Source organism: Rutidosis leptorrhynchoides, chromosome 1, assembly GCF_046630445.1.
Source record: "Rutidosis leptorrhynchoides isolate AG116_Rl617_1_P2 chromosome 1, CSIRO_AGI_Rlap_v1, whole genome shotgun sequence".
Lineage (NCBI taxonomy): Eukaryota > Viridiplantae > Streptophyta > Magnoliopsida > Asterales > Asteraceae > Rutidosis > Rutidosis leptorrhynchoides.
The window spans coordinates 243,584,923-243,605,747 of NC_092333.1; the positions used below are offsets into that span (position 1 = coordinate 243,584,923).

Consider the following 20,825-nt stretch of genomic DNA (forward strand, 5'->3'; position numbering starts at 1 on the left):
TCCAAACCATTTGGAATACTCTTATTTACATGGTGAATCTGAATTACCTGTAATAATATCGTCTTCTCTTACTGAAAATGAGAAATCACAACTCATTTCTGTGTTGAAAGCTCATAAACCAGCCATTGCATGGAAGATTCATGATATTAAAGGAATAAGTCCTTTATATTGCACACATAAAATCCTTATGAAAGAAGGTCATAAAACGTATGTGCAATGCCAACGAAGACTAAATCCTAATATGTAAGATGTTGTTAAAAAGAAATTATTAAACTACTTGATGCAGGTTTAATTTATGCAATTTCTGATAGTCCATGGGTAAGCCCAGTTCAATGCGTGCCTAAGAAAGGTGGCATGACTGTCATTACAAATGAGAAAAATGAGCTTATTCCTACTAAGACTGTAACAGGATGGTGTGTTTGTATTGATTATAGAAAATTAAATGACGCCACCAGAAAAGATCACTTTCCCTTACCTTTCATTGATCAAATGTTGGAAAGGTTAGCTGGAAACAGTTACTATTGTTTTCTTGATGGTTTTTTCGGATATTTTCAAATTCCAATAGCACCCGAAGATCAAGAGAAAACCACGTTCACGTGCCCTTATGGTACTTTTGCTTACAAACGCATGCCATTTGGACTTTGCAACGCCCCTGCAACCTTTCAAAGGTGCATGATGGTGATTTTTCACGACATGATAGAAGAATGCATGGAAGTTTTCATGAATGACTTTTCAGTCTTCGGTGATACATTTGAATCATGTCTAGCTAATCTTGAACGAATGCTTATTAGATGCGAACAATCAAATCTAGTTCTTAATTGGGAGAAATGCCATTTCATGGTTAAAGAAGGCATCGTTCTTGGTCATAAAATCTCAAAGGAAGGAATTGAAGTGGATAGAGCTAAAGTAGATGTAATTGCTAAACTTCCACATTCCACCAATGTTAGAGGAGTTAGGAGTTTTCTAGGGCATGCCGGTTTTTACCGACGTTTCATAAAAGATTTTTCTAAAATTGCCACTCCTATGAATAAACTCCTAGAAAATGATGCTCCATTCATCTTTTCAGATGAATGCATTAAATATTTTAATATTCTTAAAGAAAAACTCACTAATGCGCCGATCATGATAACTCCAAATTGGAATCTACCGTTTGAACTAATGTGCGATGCAAGTGATTTTGCAATGGGAGCCGTTTTAGGACAAAGGATTGAAAAACGATTTCAACCTATATATTATGCTAGTAAGATGTTACAAGGAGCACAAACAAATTACACAACTACTGAAAAAGAACTCCTTGCTATTGTCTTTGCTTTTGACAAATTTCGTTCATATCTCGTTCTAGCTAAAACGGTGGTCTATACCGACCATTCTGCTCTTAGATACTTATTTTCGAAACAAGATGCCAAACCAAGATTAATCCGTTGGATCTTACTCTTACAAGAGTTCGATATTGAAATCCGAGATAAAAGAGGAGCAGAAAATCTCGCCGCTGATCATCTTTCTCGTCTTGAAAATCCTGAATTAGAAGTTCTAAATGAATCGGCCATACAAGACAACTTTCCTGATGAATATCTATTGAAGATAGATTATAATAAAATTTCATGGTTTGCAGATTATGCAAACTACTTAGTTTGTGGATTCCTTGAAAAAGGATTATCGTACCAAAAACGAAAGAAATTCTTCAGTGATATAAAACACTATTTCTGGGAAGATCCACATTTGTTTAAAAGTTGTCCCGATGGAATAATACGCCGATGTGTATTCGGAGATGAAGCTAGTAAAATCTTAAATCATTGTCACACAGGACCAACAGGAGGGCATTATGGGCCTCAACTAACAGCAAGAAAAGTTTATGATGCTGGATTCTATTGGCCTACAATTTACAAAGACGCACACCTTCTTTGCAAATCCTGTGATGCTTGTCAAAGGGCCGGAAAAATAAGTCAGCGTGATGAAATGCCACAAAATATCATTCAAGTATGTGAAGTATTTGACATTTAGGGTATTGACTTTATGGGTCCATTTCCAAAATCTCATAATAATCTCTATATTCTCGTAGCTATAGATTATGTATCTAAATGGGCAGAAGCACAAGCTCTTCCAACTAACGATGCACGAGTTGTAGTCAACTTTTTAAAACGTCTTTTTGCAAGGTTTGGAACACCGAAAGCTTTAATAAGTGATCGGGGTCCTCATTTATGTAATAATCAACTTGAGAAAGCTCTTAAAAGATATGGAGTAACTCATAAAATCTCCACCGCTTATCATCCACAAACAAGTGGACAAGTTGAAAATACCAACCGAGCTTTAAAACGTATTCTAGAGAAAACCGTAGGATCAAATCCGAAGGAATGGTCCATAAAATTGGAGGATGCACTCTGGGCTTTTAGAACAGCCTACAAAACTCCAATTGGAACCACAGCTTTTAAACTCGTTTACGGAAAAGCATGTCATCTTCCAGTAGAAATTGAACACAAAGCATTTTGGGCTTTGAAGACATGCAATCTTGATTTACATGAAGCTGGACGTCTACGGTTAAGTCAACTAAACGAATTAGAATAATTAAGACATGAAGCATACGAAAATTCGTTAATCTATAAGGAAAGAACGAAGAAACGGCATGATAAAAGAATAAGAAGTTCAAAAGAATTTAAAGAAGGAGACAGAGTTCTTTTTTTAATTCACGATTCAAGCTATTTCCTGGAAAATTGAAATCAAGATGGTCTGGACCATTCATAGTCAAAAGAGTTTTCCCATACGGAACGATAGAATTAATAAATTTAAATGGGATTGAATTTAAGATTAATGGTCACAGAGTTAAACACTACATAGATAGTCCGATGGAAGTCGACAACGAAGTTAATTACAATTTCAACACCACAGCTAACTAAGTGTGGGGAGAATCAAGTCTTTAAAAGATAATATGTATTTCTGTTAGAGTTAAATTTTCTGTTTTCGTGTAGTTCTCGAAAATGGAACCCGAATGGTCTTTCCCTAGCAGACCCTAAAGAACTAGTCTTCTCCCCCCATTCTGAATTTTTATTTTTTTAGGTTTTTACGAAATGAAGACTTCCTGTGAACTAAACCATGGTCTAATGCTACACGCTTTGATCACTAAACGTAATAATGACACACTACCAAGTGAACTAGTATCAGTAATCAGAGAAAAATTGGACGGAGTAAGAAAAGAATCCAGATGCGAAGATAATAAGTTACAATTTGGTAAAGGAAAATCAAAATCCGCAGCGAAAAGAAGAGCACGGCACCTTGAAAGATGTCACAAATGCGGAAAATGGTCACACGAAGGTAAATGTTCAAATAATCAAACTTATTCAAACACCGAATTTGTTACTTTATGCAGAGATGGACCGTTCATATGTTTAGAAGAAAAAACATTAAATGCTCGAGGTTACGCCTATGTAGCCATGGAAAACCAATTAGTCCGACTATCTTATGAGTGGGCTAGAGCATATCACTAAGAAATATATTTCACAGGTAAGTTTGTACAGTTTTTATTTTTATTTTTATTTTTAGCCTTTTGATAATAAACGCTAATTTGTTCGCTATAAAGTATTAAATTGGTATTCGATGAAATTAGGTCTTGCGACCAAAATTATTGATATCATACAAAAATTTATTACATCACTGCGAAATTTAACGTTTATTCTTAAGGTATAAATATCTTTAATCAATCAACCTAAAATATTTCAAAAAATTCGTCATGAGTTAAATTAGGTCATGGAACCGAAATTACTTTACCGAAAAGAGGGGCGTATATTTTTGATAATATTTGATTGATTAAAGTGGGATAAAAGCCAAAAAGATTTTTAATTTTATTTTTACCATGTTTTTAAAAAATTAATAAATTAATATTAAATATATTTTTGTAAACTTTTAAAATTGTAAATATTTGGAAAATTAATATTTTTAATATAAGTTTGTATGTATAAAAACAAAAATATAATTTAAGTTTGGTGTGAATTTATAATATGAATTTTTAATTAAGTTTGGTGTGAATTTTTTTAATTTTATGCATTTTAAATTTAAGTTTGGTGTGAATTTAAAAACAAAAATTTACTTTATTTCGCTAAGTTAAAAATATGATTTTTAAAATTCGTCGTGAGTTGAAGACTAGGTCGTTGAACCGAAATTGCTTTACCCGAGGGAGGGACGAGAACTTTTATTATCATTATTTTTAATCTTATTGAATTAAAGTATGCCAAAACCATTAAAAAAACCCAAAAATCTTTGCTTTTAAAACCGCGCTTTAAATAGACAAATTTTAAAATTTTGTCGAGGGACGGACTAGGACATCGATCCAAAACGACCTCGTTCTAAATAACAAGGGAAACAAATTTTTAAAATTAGTTAATATTTGTTTTATAAGTTAAAGATTAAAAAAAAAATAAAAAAAAATAAGCTCCGCGACTCGCGGAGTTTGAAGGGAAACACCACCGCTACTCGCGGAGGTTGCGAAATCCAGAAAAAAAAAATAAAAGGGATCGAACAGACCAGTTTCTTCCCAACCAAACTCAAATACTGCGAAAAATACACACGAAAACACACACAAATTCGCAATTTTTGGCCATTTTTCATCAAATCTTTCACAAAATCATGTTGAGAAGGATGCTATCAAGGAATTACTCAAGGAAAACGGTAAATTTCTACACCAAATCACCCTTTAATCCGAAAAATTAGTGTTCTTGAGCAATTTTATACCCAATTCGATTTTTATGCTTTTTAGTGTAATTATGCTTAAATTGCTTATGTATTATGTTTGTATAACCTAGATTGATGCTATTTAACATGATTAGAAGCCTTAAACTTCAAATTTTGAGTAATCTAGGGTTTGTGTTCTTGAGCAATTTGGGGCTTTTTGATATAAACAGGTTATGGCCGATTTTTGTCATGAATTATTGCTAAATTAAGTAGTGTAACATGTTTAGGTAGTTAAATGATCCAAACTTTGAGCCTAAACATGATTTTTGAGAATTAAAGTGGACTTTTTCAAGTCTAAAATTCATGAACTTGATTTTTGAGAGATAATGCCATTTGAAACTTGTTTAATTGCTAATAATGATTATTTTGACATGTTATTTGAGTTGAATGCTTATGAACTTGACGAACATTTTCGTATATGCTTATTTGAAAAAGTGTAGATTTGATAAAAATATGAAAATGAGCATAAGTTTGATATAAATTGAACATGTCATTGTAATTATTTTGATTGATAATTTTGCTGACACTAATGCATATTTGGATGCACAAAAATTGTGTTTGATGTGTTTTGCAGACTGAAAGGGGTGAATCTTCATCCCAAGCTCGCATTGCTCCTCTTGAGAATGCGGAACAACAGGATGTTGATAACCATTAAAAACAAGATATACCTCATCCAGTTATGACATTTTCAGATATGCACGTGGAAGATTTGCACCCGAACTTGAGATTAGACAGACGTTGGATAGATTATCCAAAATACCAAAGGAGCTTGCACACTATTCATTCTAAAGCTGTTGAAGTACCTAGGGTAATAGAATGGGAACCGTTCGAAGCCGTAGGATTGGGCGAACGGATTAGAGAATTACTTGCACAGAGGTATGGTAATTCTACTTTTAACGATTGGGTACGATTATTCAACATGCGTAGACCTGTATATAAAGTATGGTGTGAAGAATTATTGTGTAGTATAGAAATAAATGATCGGGTAGCTAGTTTAACCGATCTAACTTTTATTAGATTTTTGTTAGGAGGTTCGATGCGCCACATGTCTCTACTAGACATGGCTCAGGTCTTACGTATATATACGCCTGAGGAGCTAGCATCTGCCGATTGTCGAGGGTTGATATTAAATGGTAGGAAGATTGATGAAAATTTTGATACGCATGGTGTATGGAGTCAAATGACTAGCCATCACCGATTTAAAGGGGGAAATTACTCTTATTTGGATATAGATAGAGCTGAGTTAAGAGTAATTCACAGGTTTCTAGCGAACTCGATTACACAGCGAGGTAAAAATAAGGAAAAGGTAAATGAGCAAGATTTATTTTACCACATGTGTATTCGAGACCCACAAAGCGCTGTAAGTATACCTTATTGTGTGGGTTATTATTTATCAGCTATGGTTAGGGGATGAGACTGTACAGTATAATAGGAGGTGGTGTATTTATTACATTAATTGCTGAGTATCTCGATGTGGATATAAGTCGTGGGGATTATTAATCGAAGAACCAGAACCCCACGATACAATTGGTTTAAATGTATATCATGGTGCTAAGGTTTTGAGGAGGCGAAATAATGCCGCAGTACAATATAATGGAAGACATCCACAGGTTGAAAGAGATCAACAGCCTGGTAATGTGGGAGGGGGAAATGAAATGACAGAAATGCAAAGGTTTATAGCTTCACAAGAGTATGAAAATGCTAGACATCGAGCATTTGAAGATTGGCAAGTTCATCAAAACCATATCATAGGACATTGCCAACATATAGGTAGAAACTAGGTAGAAACTATATTCCTACTCCAAAGCCCTTATTTCCTCCCTGGTCTATAGAGATCCAACCACCGTATCCTACTTATAATCCAGCTGAAGCATTTTATAACACATACGGTTATGCATGGAACCCCTACTTGTATCAGTATCAACCCTAGTTTATTTAGTTTTATTTATTTTTGTAATGTTACTACATTTAACACTTATGTTAATATTGTAATAGTTTTTATAATTTTCTAACTTTTATTATTAGATTTTAATAATTTTTGAATGTGGGGTAATATACCAAACTTCAAAAATATGTATATATGTTTGCAGTTTATCTTATGTACACAACAGGGTAAAACAACGCATTTTCAAAGACTGGCATTAAGTTCAGCAAAACCAACTAATTTTGACGACAAGATGTAAAATATATGTGAAATAACAACAAGACGGAATGAACAAATGATGTGCACCATTTATCATTCAACACAAACAACAATATGTTTGGAAACTTTGGTAAAATTTAATCATTTTTCTACGCTAATCACCCTCAATAATTTAAATTGTTACTGATTTCTTGCAAATGAGGGCATTGCAAGATCTTAAGTGTGGGAAGGGGTTAAATTCTTTCGGATTTTAAAATTTTACTTTATACACTTGGTTACCATTAGAAATACTAGTAAAGCAGTAGTTGTATTAGAATCTAGTGCTCTCTGATAATAAAGAACAGCCCTAGTCTTATATACTGACTACCCAATTCTAGTAAAATTTTTCAAAATTTTCAATTAAATGAACTCAAAATCATGTTTATACATATTTATGAACGATAAAACTAGGTGTTAACACCGAAATTATTGTTACCTTGGAAAGGACATAAATTGAGAAACAAACCAAAATGTTAAGAATTCATTTAAAATGGAATAGAGGAGAATAAAAAGGCAAAGAAAGGAAAATAAAAGCCAAGTGTGGGAAATTTTTACCAAGTTATTCAAAACATATATCACATATTTTTGTACAATTAATTGAAAATACTTTTGTTTTGGACGAAAATAAACAGTTTTACCCAATTTAATATATTATATTTGAAAGAAAGATGGATCTACACGATGAATCAATTCCATCATTAAAAGGAAGTAAAGTCTTCCGAAAAAGAAACGCGCTTCTTGATTTAGGTCATGAAGTTGTCGTCCAGACCAGCTGTAGGTTGACGAAAAACCTAGAAAAGTCATCTCTAAAATCAGCAGGAAATCCACAGACCTCAGCATAAAACAGGGTCGCCAAGTGGTCAGACTTATCCTAACCATGAGAGGATCTGTCTCGTAAAATGGGGAGGGCGCCGTGCAAATTAGCTTGATAAGACTAATGAATTAGACCCCCAGAAAGGATAATCTCCTTAAAGATCAAAAATCAGCTTTTAAGACTGATATTACTCAATCCTAGAGATTGACCTTAAAGATTGAGAATTACAAACTCATGGAATTCAATGATATCTAAACTTGAGCTTGAACGAGAAAATATTTTGATCAAAATTTCAAACCGATTTGTTTTCTAAAAACCCATTTTCAATACGTTCATTACCATTGAACATAAAATCCTAGGAATTCACCTGGAATTCATTAGGTCACCTGAACCAAATCGGGTGTCAACCGTAAGAACAGTGGTTGCATAGCATGGTCGAAGACAGGACCTTGTGCCAGACCAGAAAAATTATAGGATGATCTTTACTATTGCTCCTACAAAGGATAGTAATAGCATCCGACACGTTTTAGACCATGAACAAAAGCATGTCAGGGGACATTGCCTTAACAATTGCTTGTTCAACGCTTTCCTTTACAACCGGACGGTAGTTTACCGAAAGGTAATATACGGAGCAAGTATACTGGACGTGTTGCTTTCCCAATACAAGGTTAGCAAGTGGGTGACACAAAACCGCAAGTTTTGAGCTGAAATTTTCAAATCTGAAACCCACCAAACCCACAAAAATATTTTGCAAACACCGGTGAAGGGTTATTCCGGAAAACTTAGCTAGGGTAAAAGCTAGAATGAATTTTCAAAAGATCAAATATTTTCATAAAGATCCAATTTCCTTAATGGATCTAAATTTTTATAGTCATGTGAGACTGTAAACCACATCGTTACTACCATTGTTTATACTGCCGTATAGAAATCACTGATGTACAAAGTGTGAAGAATAAAGAAGTGATTCTAGTATTTCAAGACTATATTGCTTGAGGACAAGCAACGCTCAAGTGTGGGAATATTTGATAATGCTAAAAACGAACATATATTTCATAGCATTATTCCTCAAGAAAGACAAGCTTTTAGTTGCAATTGTTCTATTTACAAGTGATATTCGTTTAAATAATAAAAGGTGAAGACAAAAGATAGATTCGACGAATTGAAAACGCAAACGACCAAAAAGCTCAAAAGTACAAAATACAATCAAAGTGGTTCCAATTATTGATAAGAAACGTCTCAAAATTACAAGAATACAAGATTCAAAACGCAAAGTACAAGATATTAAATTGTACGCAAGGACGTTCGAAAATCCGGAACCGGGACCAGAGTCAACTGTCAACGCTCGACGCAACGAACTAAAAATTACAAGTTAACTATGTATATAAATATAATATAATATATAATTAATTATATAAATTATATATATATATATATTATATTTATATATTAAAACCGTCAGCAGACTAGGATCCAAACTTGTGTGAGCTGGGTTTACGAACTCCGCGACTTGCGGAGTTTGTAGTGCAAAGGGATCGCGACTCGCGGACATACCCTGGACAAAAATGCCTATAAAAGCTAACGCATTTTGATCGTTTTAAATATCCTTTTATCAATCTCTCTATAAACGTATATATATATATATATATATATATATATATATATATATATATATATATATATATATATATATATATATATATATATATTTATATTTTAATTTTAATTTTAATTTTAATTTCAATTTCTAATAATAAGGGTATGTTAGCGAATGTTGTAAGGGTGTAAGTCGAAATTCTGTCCGTGTAACGCTATGCTATTTTTAATCATTGTAAGTTATGTTCAACCTTTTTAATTTAATGTCTCGTAGCTAAGTTATTATTATGCTTATTTAATACTGAAGTAATCATGATGTTGGGCTAATTACTAAAATTGGGTAATTGGGCTTTGTACCATAATTGGGGTTTGGACAAAAGAACGACACTTGTGGAAATTAGACTATGGGCTATTAATGGGCTTTATATTTGTTTAACTAAATGATAGTTTGTTAATTTTAATATAAAGATTTACAATTGGACGTCCCTATAAATAACCATATACACTCGATCGGACACGATGGGCGGGGTATTTATATGTACGAATAATCGTTCATTTAACTGGACACGGGAATGGATTAATAGCCACTAGAATTATTAAAACAGGGGTGAAATTATGTACAAGGACACTTGGCATAATTGATAACAAAGTATTAAAACCTTGTTACAGTTTAAGTCCCCAATTAGTTGGAATATTTGACTTCGGGTATAAGGATAATTTGACGAGGATACTCGCACTTTATATTTATGACTGATGGACTGTTATGGACAAAAACCAGACGGACATATTAAATAATCCAGGACAAAGGACAATTAACCCATGGGCATAAAACTAAAATCAACACGTCAAACATCATGATTACGGAAGTTTAAATAGCAGAATTATTTTATTTCATATTTAATTTCCTTTATTTTATATTTAATTGCACTTCTAATTATCGCACTTTTATTTATTGTTATTGTATTTAATTGCACTTTTAATTATCGTACTTTTTAATTATCGCAATTTTATTTTATCGCACTTTTATTTATCGCAATTTCATTATCGTTATTTACTTTACGCTTTAAATTAAGTTATATTTATTTTTAATATTTTACATTAGGTTTTAACTGCGACTAAAGTTTTTAAAATCGACAAATCGGTCATTAAACGGTAAAACCCCCCTTTATAATAATAATATTACTTATATATATATTTGTATTTTTATAAATTAAAACTAATATAGCGTTAAGCTTTGTTTAAAAGATTCCCTGTGGAACGAACCGGACTTACTAAAAACTACACTACTGTACGATTAGGTACACTGCCTATAAGTGTTGTAGCAAGGTTTAAGTATATCCACTCGATAAATAAATAAATAACTTGTGTAAAATTGTAGCATATTTAATAGTATTTAGTTGTAAAAATAAAGCTATTTCATATACACCTCTGCGCACATCAAGCACATAGCATATACAATCAAAGACATAGAAATATTTGACATTCGGGCGTCTACCATATAGTAACTCATAAGGAGTTTTATCAAAACGTTTATGAATGATGCAACGATTTTGGGTATAACATGCAGTGGAAATGGCCTCCCCACATTTTCGGAGGTAGTTTGGAGTAAGCAAGCATCGTTCGAGCTGCGTCGCACAACGTACGATTACGTCGTTCGACTACTCCATTCTGTTGAGGGGTTTGTGCAGCAGAGAACTGATGTTTAATGCCTTGGTCTTTCAAATAACTATCAAGCAGGTCATTCTTAAATTCCGTCCCATTATCAGTTCGAATACTCGTAACATGTTTGTTAAAAGAGCGTTGAGTCTTTTTAATGAACTCAATGATAATGGCGGGGGTTTCTGACTTAGTCCGGAGAAGGAAAATCCATGTAAATCGGGTATAGTCATCAACAATGACAAGCACATGTTTTCGGCCACCGAGGCTAGAAACCCTCATGGGTCCACATAAGTCCATATGCAATAATTGCAAGGACGATGAAGTAGTGGGGTGTTGCTTAAGCGGATGAGAAGTCCGTTTCAGCTTACTCATCGCACATGATGGACACACATGATGCTTATCATATTGAAAGCTTGGTATACCATCAACTAAGTCTTTAGAGACCAGTCGATTAATACCCTTGTAATTCAGGTGTGACATCCGATGATGCCATAACCATGAATTCTCCTTCGTGGATCGAGTAACCAAACACATGGTTGCATGTGATGGCGCATCATTGAGGTCAATAGTATACAGTGAAGCACAACGTTTACCAACAAGGAGTTCCTTTCCATCAGTGGATTGCACCGAGCATTGACGACGTTCAAACAGAATTTTGAGATCTCCGTCACAAAATTGGCTGACACTAAATAAACTGCACCCCAAACCCGCAACATATGAGACCCATTTGATCGTTATGCAATTCTTCACAAAATCTCCATAACCCGTTATTGTTGCGATCTCGTCATTTCCAAAAGTAACCGTTCCTAGGAATTTGTCAACGAATTGACAAGCAAGGATTTATCACCCGTCATGTGTCAAGAACAACCAGAATCAATATACCAAACACAGATGTCGAAACCCTCATCATCATCGGATGTTGAGTCAGAATTCTCCATTGCTTCCTTAGCTTTGATGAGCTTAGTCACCTTGCAAACATTTGCATGTTCCATCTCTGAATCTGAATCATCAGTCCAATTAAACCAAGTATCGTCAACCGGTTTCAGCTCTCCCCCAGTTTCTACAATCTTAGCCATCAACATTTTCTTCTTGTAGTAAGCTGCATTCTTCTTCTTAGGCATCTTGCACTCACGAGAGTAATGACCAGCTTTGCCACAATTGAAGCAGATTGAATCATCCTTCTTGAATCATCAGCACGTTGTTGTTTTGATTGATCAGCTTTCTTGTAGTACGAGGAAGATGATGAGTTCTTGCGTTGATTGCTTGATTTGCCTTTAAACTTGTGTTTGTTCAAGGCTTTTGTGAACATGGCTGCCATTTTGACTAATTCAAGGTGAGAATCATCAACATCAGAAAGATTCAACTCTTCATAATCAGTTGATTCTTCTACAAGCACTTTCTTGGACAAAGTTTTGGAAGTCGTAAATGATTTGCTCTTCTTTTTAGCAATTAGAGCAAGTGGATCGCCCGGAGAAGACTCTTTCCTTCCTTCTTGAATTTTAGACACCTCAGGTTGGTAATGCATAAGAACTCCAACAAACTCATGAATAGTCAACTTGTCAATCTCTTTGGTAGATCGAACAATGGTTCCATAAGAAAGCCAATCAACATTGAGCTTTTTGAGAAATTTCATGTTGACTTCAGCATGTACTTTTATGATCTTGCACCTTTTCAACTCATTAAGAACACCATTGAAATGATGGTAGGTATCCTTGAGTGGTTCATCGGGTTCCTGCTTGAAATCTTCATAAAATCCCAGAGCCTTATTCAGTTTAGTAACATCTGACATGTCATAACCTTCTTGCTGTCATTTGATCTCATCCCATATATCTTTTTATGTGGTGTTGCTATCAACATTTTCAAACAACTCATACGGGATAGCTTGCATGACAATATTCTTTGCCTCTATGTCTCCCTGAGCTCTCTCACGTCTATTACCAGAAAGTTCATAGACTGGAATTGGCATACCAGTATCCGGATGATAATCTACAACTGGACCATCTCTCAGAGAAGCCCATATGTACTTTGCTTTCTCACCCTTGTAGTCTATGCACTGAGTGATACGGTGAAGCCACTGAGTGTACTTGCCATCAAACAACATTAGAGGATGGGAATCTGATCCAATGATCAAAGTATCCTGAGTAGACATCTTGAAATTGAGGTAGATTCGGTAAAGATTCTGTATTACACAAATCTAGGATGAAAAATCACATCAATCTAACAAAAATGTCAGATTCTGTATCTAATTCGGTACTGTAGCAGATTCGGTAAGGATTCGGTACTGTAGCAGATTCGGTATATCAGATTCTGTACCAGAAACTGATCAAAAATACAAATAACACACCCAGATTCAGTATAGATTCGGTAATCACAAGATTTGTAGCCTGAGATCACTTAAAACTAATGAATTAAGTGATACCGAGATCCTGATTCGGTATCTAACTCGGTAGTCAGATTCTGTATGAATTTGAATTCAAACACAATCCAATTCTTCTGAGTAAGATTCTGTAACCTTGCTGCACAAGGAAATAAGTTAGTATCACATAAAATATCAAAGATACCGAATGTAGGGGATACCGAATGTCAACTGTAGCAGTTGACAATACCGAGTCTAAGTGGAAAAACTTAGAAAATCTACAGAATCCTTTCTCAAACCACACCAATTAGCTGCGTATGATCAAACCGAATGTGATAGAATCACAAACACACCACAATCTGCAACACTGATTGAGAATTAATAACTTTGAAGCAGATTCGGTATGGCAGTTACGATACCGAATGAATGTCAAATCTTCAAAACTTGAAGAATTGATGAAATTAAACCGCCAGAAATGTGATTAAACACCTCACGATCACAACTGAAACCTCAAACCTTTACTAAACTACTGAATCAAGCTAGAATTGATCAATACCGAGAGTTTTAGACACGAACTCTAAAAATCAACTTGATTCTTCATAATTGATGTTAAAAAAACTGAAATGATGATTGAAACTCTTTCTAATCAACCTAATACACCTTCGCTGAACTTATCACAGGATTTTGAACGTCAGATTATCAGATTCGATAATACCGAATCTGATTCAATATACCGAGAGTGTTCAGATTCTGTAATCTTCAATCTCTGGATCAATCTAGTGATGTAATATCACTCCCTAGAAGCTCTGATACCAAATGATAGGTCAGATCATGTTGAGATTAGAAGAATCGACAAGTTAGAATGAGATTCGGTATGTGTGAAGGAGATTCGGTATGAGAGAGAATCAATGAGATTTATATTCCACAGCTTCTAGAACTCGTTTACAATGCAATGGCTATCTAATTAGGACTACTTAGGTTCCTTATATAGCCCTCTTCTAAGGAACCATCATTTAAGCTTATTTCACATTAACACTATACAACTTCGGGGTCCTAACAAATTATTATAGAAAGATAGAAGCAGAAACATAGAAATATAAGGGAAGATATAAAACCTAACAACAACCCAGAAATTTACAAATCGTATATATCGATGCATATAGCAATATAAAGATAGGGGAGAACTAAAAACACTATAAAACCAAGAGTATAGTAGAAGTAAATAGATTCTTCCGGCGGGAGATGAAAAAGAAGAATGACAGATATGAAAGTTAGGAGTATATCGAGAAGCAGAACAGGATTGAGCATATTGACGAATGCTTTAAAATATGAATTGAGAGAGAATGAATAGAAGGTATGAGTTGTGGAAAATAAGGAAATGAAGAGGGTGGATTTATAGTGAAATATCCGACAGAGCAATCAAAACAGATTATCGCATTTAAGCAAAGAAGATCCTATCTCCTTAACTACCGAAGAATTCAATCTTATTACGAAGATTTTCCTCTAAATTCCTTGAAATCCGGAAATCTACCGTGACTACGTCCAAAGTTAAATCTCTATCTCAACCTTTTGTGACAGCTTCACTCGTACGCTTCACATAATCGAATCGTTTTATCTATATTAGTCAATAATGATAAAACTCTATTTATTCACTCATATTCGTCATAAAAACATTTTTATTGTTAGCCATGATGACCTTACTCAAATTTCGGGAAGAAATTTATTTAACGGATAGGTACTGTGACGACCCGAAAATTTCTGACCAAATTTAAACTTAATTTTTATATGTTTCCGACAAGATAAGCAAAGTCTGTAATATTGATTCTCAAAATTTTTGAACTAATGTTATATATTCAGTGAACCTTTGACTATTGACCGACGATTCACGAACATCTACTTGTATATATATATATATATATATATATATATATATATATATATATACAATAAGTTGGAATATTAATTATTAAAATTAATTATAAATAACTTGCAATGTGTATTTAAAAACTGATTTATGTATATTAAATAAAGATATATACATATATATATATAATTTCAAGTTATTTAGTAAACGATAGTAACATTCGATTATTGATTCAATTGATATTTAGATAAGTTAACTAAAACGTTTAAGATGAACAAGTAAAACACTAATTTGCTACAGTATTTTCGAATTGCTACAGTACCTGAAAAGCTACAGTGTTTTCGAAAACCACTATTTGCTACAGTAAAAATCATTTTCTACAGTAAAACACTATTTCAAAATGAAAATGTATATTTTACAAATGTTATAAAATATAATATTAACTTAGATATAAAACGTTTTGATTTAAATTAATATTATCATATATATAAATAACGAGAAGATGATTTAAAGAAGCAAATAACCAAAACCCTCGAGCGTTAAAGTTACATGTTGAGTGATATAGTTTATTGATAATTTAAGTCTATATTTTGACAATGGTACGAGTCACGAAACGTAGAATGCAAATTAATAAAGCATACGAAAGGACGTTCGAGAAACCGAAACCGGAACATAAGTTGAACTTCAACGTACAAGTTATCGGAACAAAAATTACAAGTCACCTATGCACGTGAATATAATATAATATATAATTAAATAATATAAATTAAATATATTAAATATAATTATAATATTATGTCGACAAGAAAAATAACAAAACAACATGAGCTGTAAAAGCCATCCCATGCGATCGCATGGGAAATGGCCTAGATAACCATGCGATCGCATGGCAGTCTGGGTCAGGCACTCTCTATAAATTCGATCGATTTCAGATTTGTTGCACACATCTCAATTCCTCTATCTAAATTACCGTATATATTTATTATTTATATTATTATTATTATTATTAAGATTATTATTATCATTAATCTTATTATTATTAGCAGTATTAGTATTATTATTAGTATTATTATACATAAAATACTGCGACGAGGTCATGAACAAGTTATTTTCAAAACAAGCTTTTCGAGCGGGATAGAGCTAAGAAACTATGGGTTATAACTATGGAGGTTATGGGTAATGTTCGTGGGTATTGTTCGCAAGTCAAACCTAGTGTTTATCATCTCCGTTGCGTCTACATACTTTCCTACAATATTGAATCACAATATTGATACACAAGCATTCATATCTTATCTTTTATATATTAATAGTGTATCCATGTCTAGCGCTCGAGTATATATGTTTATACATGCTAGTATGCTTTAATTTTGTCGTTAGATAGTTTATTATGAATCACGAATTTGATACACATGTTGCTGATATAAAGTATATGATATGCATGTCGTTGGAAAGCTATCAAAAAATTAATAACTTTTCATTTAGAAATCGCATGATTTCGATGAACGGATTAAAAGACATGGTCAACTAAATTATGTTTGACGATTAATTGGAATTATGTTTGAAACTGTAAATTAATATTTAAACGACTTGTCTATGAGATTGATAATTTGGATTTTTAAATATTACTAAGCGAGTAATTAGATTTCTATATAAGACACGTCCCGTTTTGGTAAACAATTGTCAAAGTTGACTGTCTTATCATGTTTTAAAGCTTTATAAACACTATAATCTGATTTTACAAGTATTGGAAAACTATGTGAAATAATAAAATATTTTTGATTGCCATGATAATTCAAATATAATACAGCTCCTGAAATAAATAATATTTTGAGTTTGATAAACTATAAATTCGTTCAATTATCAAGACTTATACTATGTTAATAAACATGTATAGATTTAAAGATCATATTGGGTCAGGTTGACTTTTGAGATGACTTTTGTTAACTTTTGCATGTCAGTCTCGAGCATTAGGATTGTGATACACTATTACCCGACCTAACTTGTTAGACATTTATTGACCAACATATGTTCTCTAAATTGAGATCTATGGTTACTTTGCATTCCGAGTTTCGATCACATTTTAATGAATGAATTTATGTGCTGCTAAGGTGAGTTTATAGATCCCTTTTTAATTACTTTTTCAATCTATATTTTTGGGCTGAGAATACATGCACTTTATTTTATACGCAATGGATACAAGTACATACTTAATTCTACACCGAGTTTGAACCAAAAATTCCTTAGCTTTGGTAACTAGTAACTGCTGGTTATAAGAACTGCTGGGCGCGAGTAGTTATATATGGATCCATAGGGCTTGACATCCTCGTCTGTTCCAGGTATAGAAACCCTAGCCTGAACTATAAAACAGACGTATACTATTTGAGATTAGTACACATTGGATTACGTGTATTGTACATGTTGGTTGCATGTATGTTAAAACAGGGGTACTTATTATAATGTTAAAGTTTAGTTACCAGGGTGCTCAATTTCGTAGAATATTTTGATAAACGTTTCTGGATGAAACAACTGAAATCTTGTGATCCACCTTTATATACAGGTTATGCGCAACATTAAAACTATGAACTCACCAACCTTTGTGTTGACACTTTTAAGCATGTTTATTCTCAGGTTCCTAGACGTCTTCCGCTATTTGCTTATACATTATACAAGCTATGTGCATGGAGTCATACATGTTTTATTCGAGAAAACTTTGCATTCACAAAATCATCACCATGTATCTTATTTTGACTGCATTGTCAACGGATGTATTATGGTAAAACTATTATTTACGGTGATTGTCTATATGTAGAAATCATTAGATGCCAAAAACCTTGGAAATTGATATTCATTTATGGTGTGCCTTTTCAAAAGAATGCAATGTTTACAAAACGTATCATGTAGAGGTCGGTACATCACTATGAAATCAATGAATGATGTATTCATCCAAATGGATTTGGACGGGTCATCATAGCTTTCTTAATGCGTATGCCTTTTTGTTTGGACTTCTTGAAACTTGCATAAGCTCAAAGTGCTCAAATGTTTCTGCAGTTTCTTTCAACAACTTTAAAATATTTTTGCATATACAGCTCATATGCATCATATGAACCATTAAACTGATTAGAAACCAGCTGCGAATCAACATAAGGGCCTAACTTAGTGATTTTCAATTTATGCGCGATATTTAATCCAGCAAGCAACGCCTCATATTCAGCTTCGTTATTTGTAACATCAAAATTAAAATGCAATGCGTATGTATACTCTTCGCCATTTAGGTTTGTTAAAATTAATCCTGCACCTTCGCCTTCTGCACATGACGCACCATCGGTGAATAAATCCCATACTTCACCCCGCGCAGGTTGCAACTATGTTTGCTCATGGATTACTTCCAATTCGCCTGTCATCTCTGCGAGATAATCTGCCAAAACTTGTCCTTTCACAAAAGTTCGTGGAAGGTAAGTTATTTTATAAGATCCCAATTCAATTGCCCATTTAGCAAGTCTTCCTGATATTTCAGGCTTGTTGAGAACATGTTTAACCGGAAAATCAGTTAAAACATGAATAGGATGTCCTTGAAAGTATCTCCGCAACCTTCTTGAAGTTAGGAGCAATGCGTATACAAAATTTTCAATTGGCACATAATTAATCTCGCTCCCTGTAAGTGCCTTACTTACAAAATAAATTGGTTTCTACGTTTTTTCACGCTTAGCAACCAATATCGAGCCGAAGGCTTCATTTGCAATCGAAACATAGAGATACAAAACTTCGCCTTTTATTGGCGCAGTTAACGTCGGTAGCGTTGCCAATAATTGTTTCATTTCTTGAAACGCACTTTCTGCTTTTGCAGTCCACACAAAATTCTTCTGATTTAAACATCCTTTAAGCGTTTTAAAGAATGGCAAATGCCATTCCGCAGCCTTTGACAAAAATCTGGTCAAAGCCGCTAATTTTCCTGTAAACTTTGCACTTCTTTTATTATTTTTGGCGCAGTCATGTTTTCAATTGCGGCTATCTTTTTGGGATTAGCCTTAATGCCTTGTTCAGTAATATAATATCCCAAAAATTTGCGTTCCTTTTCGCCAAAACTACATTTGGGCGGATTTAACTTCATATTTAATCTGCGCAGATTGTGAAATGTTTCCGCAATATCTTTCAACACTTGATCTTGCGTTTTGCTCTTTATGACTAGATTATCTACATATGCTTCAAGATTGCGCCCAATTTGATTTTCAAATGCGCTATCTATCAAGCGTTGATATGTTGCGCCAGCATTCTTAAGTCCAAATGGCATCTTGATATAGCAGTATATACCTTTTCCCGTATGAAACGCGGTTTTATCTTCGTCCTCTTCTGCCATCGGTATTTGATGGTATCCTTTGTAGGCGTCAAGAAAGCACTTAAAAGGATACTCATTCAGCGATTCAACTTTCTAATCAATTTCTGGCAGCGGATAGTTATCTTTAGGGCATGCCTTATTGATATCCTTGGAATCAATGCACATTCGCCACAATCCATCGAGCTTTTTAACAAGCACTGGGTTCGCAACCCATGTTTGATATTTCACCTATCGCAAAATGCTTGCTTTAACAAGCTTAGTTACTTCTCCCGATAACCATTGCATGCGGTCTGGAGCTATGCCTCTACGCTTTTGAATTATTGGTTTTAGCATAGGATTTGCATTAAGTCTATGTTCTGTAATATTTTGCGGAACACAAGTCATGTCTTTCTCACACCATGCAAAGACATCCATTTTTGTAATTAGCAGCTGCACTAACTTTTGTTTAATATCTGCATATAAATTGCTGCCAATTTTGATTGTTTGTTCTGGATAAGTGCGATTCATGATAACCAAATTATCCTGTGCACCAGCTGATTCAATTACTGCGCCTTGCATATTAACATTTGCACAGATTGGTTGTATCATTGCAGAACTCATTTTTGCAATACCTTTGCATGTTGCAAATTTTATCATTCCGTGTATAGTTGAAGGAATTATACCGAATTTTAACAGCGCAGAGCGTCCCAACAACATGTTGTAGCGCGAAGCAGATCGCATAACATACAGATTCAACAATGCTTGGCGCATTAATTTCGCATCTGTTTCATCAACAAGCTCAATTTTGAGCGGCAAGTGCCCAACCGGCCATGCGGACTCTCCCGCAAAACCAGATAACGAAACTGCAGTAGGTATTAACTCTGCCTTAATACTTTCTGGAAACTTGCGAAAACATTGTTCGTATATGATGTCTACAATGCTTCCCGTGTCTACATGCACCTTCATAATTGTGATCCCAGTGTTTGCAATTTTGCAAGATACAATTACTGGCGAATCAATCATGCCAAAATTCTGTGTTGGCGGGAATGTTATTGACGTGAGTTGCCATTTTTCAAGCATTTCTGCAGCTTTTCTTTTACAAACTTTCTTTTGCTTATTATTCGTATAAACTAATTCATTATAGCACGTATGTAGCTCTGCTAACCGATTTCACTTTAGTTTTGCCAAATTACTAGTCTCTGAATCATTTTTAAATCTGTTGTCTCGTCGACATTGAAGCCTTGACAACTTCGCAGTTTTCTTAGCAACTGCATCATCATTTAACTTTTTCATTTTCTGCTCAAATCAGATAACCAAATACTGTAA

At 33.9% G+C, this 20,825-nt stretch overlaps 1 protein-coding gene across 1 annotated transcript; it reads right to left on the reverse strand.

Annotated features, from left to right (window-relative positions):
• Positions 1-19,748: 19,748 nt before the first annotated feature.
• Positions 19,749-20,579, reverse strand: LOC139896305 (uncharacterized). The gene has a single exon (XM_071878928.1). It carries the CDS (start codon positions 20,577-20,579, stop codon positions 19,749-19,751), a length of 831 nt encoding a protein of 276 aa, XP_071735029.1.
• Positions 20,580-20,825: the final 246 nt, after the last annotated feature.

Coding starts and splice junctions, on each gene's coding strand:
- LOC139896305 (XM_071878928.1), bottom strand. CDS start 20,579: ATGCTTGAAAAATGGCAACTCACGTCAATAACATTCCCGCCAACACAG.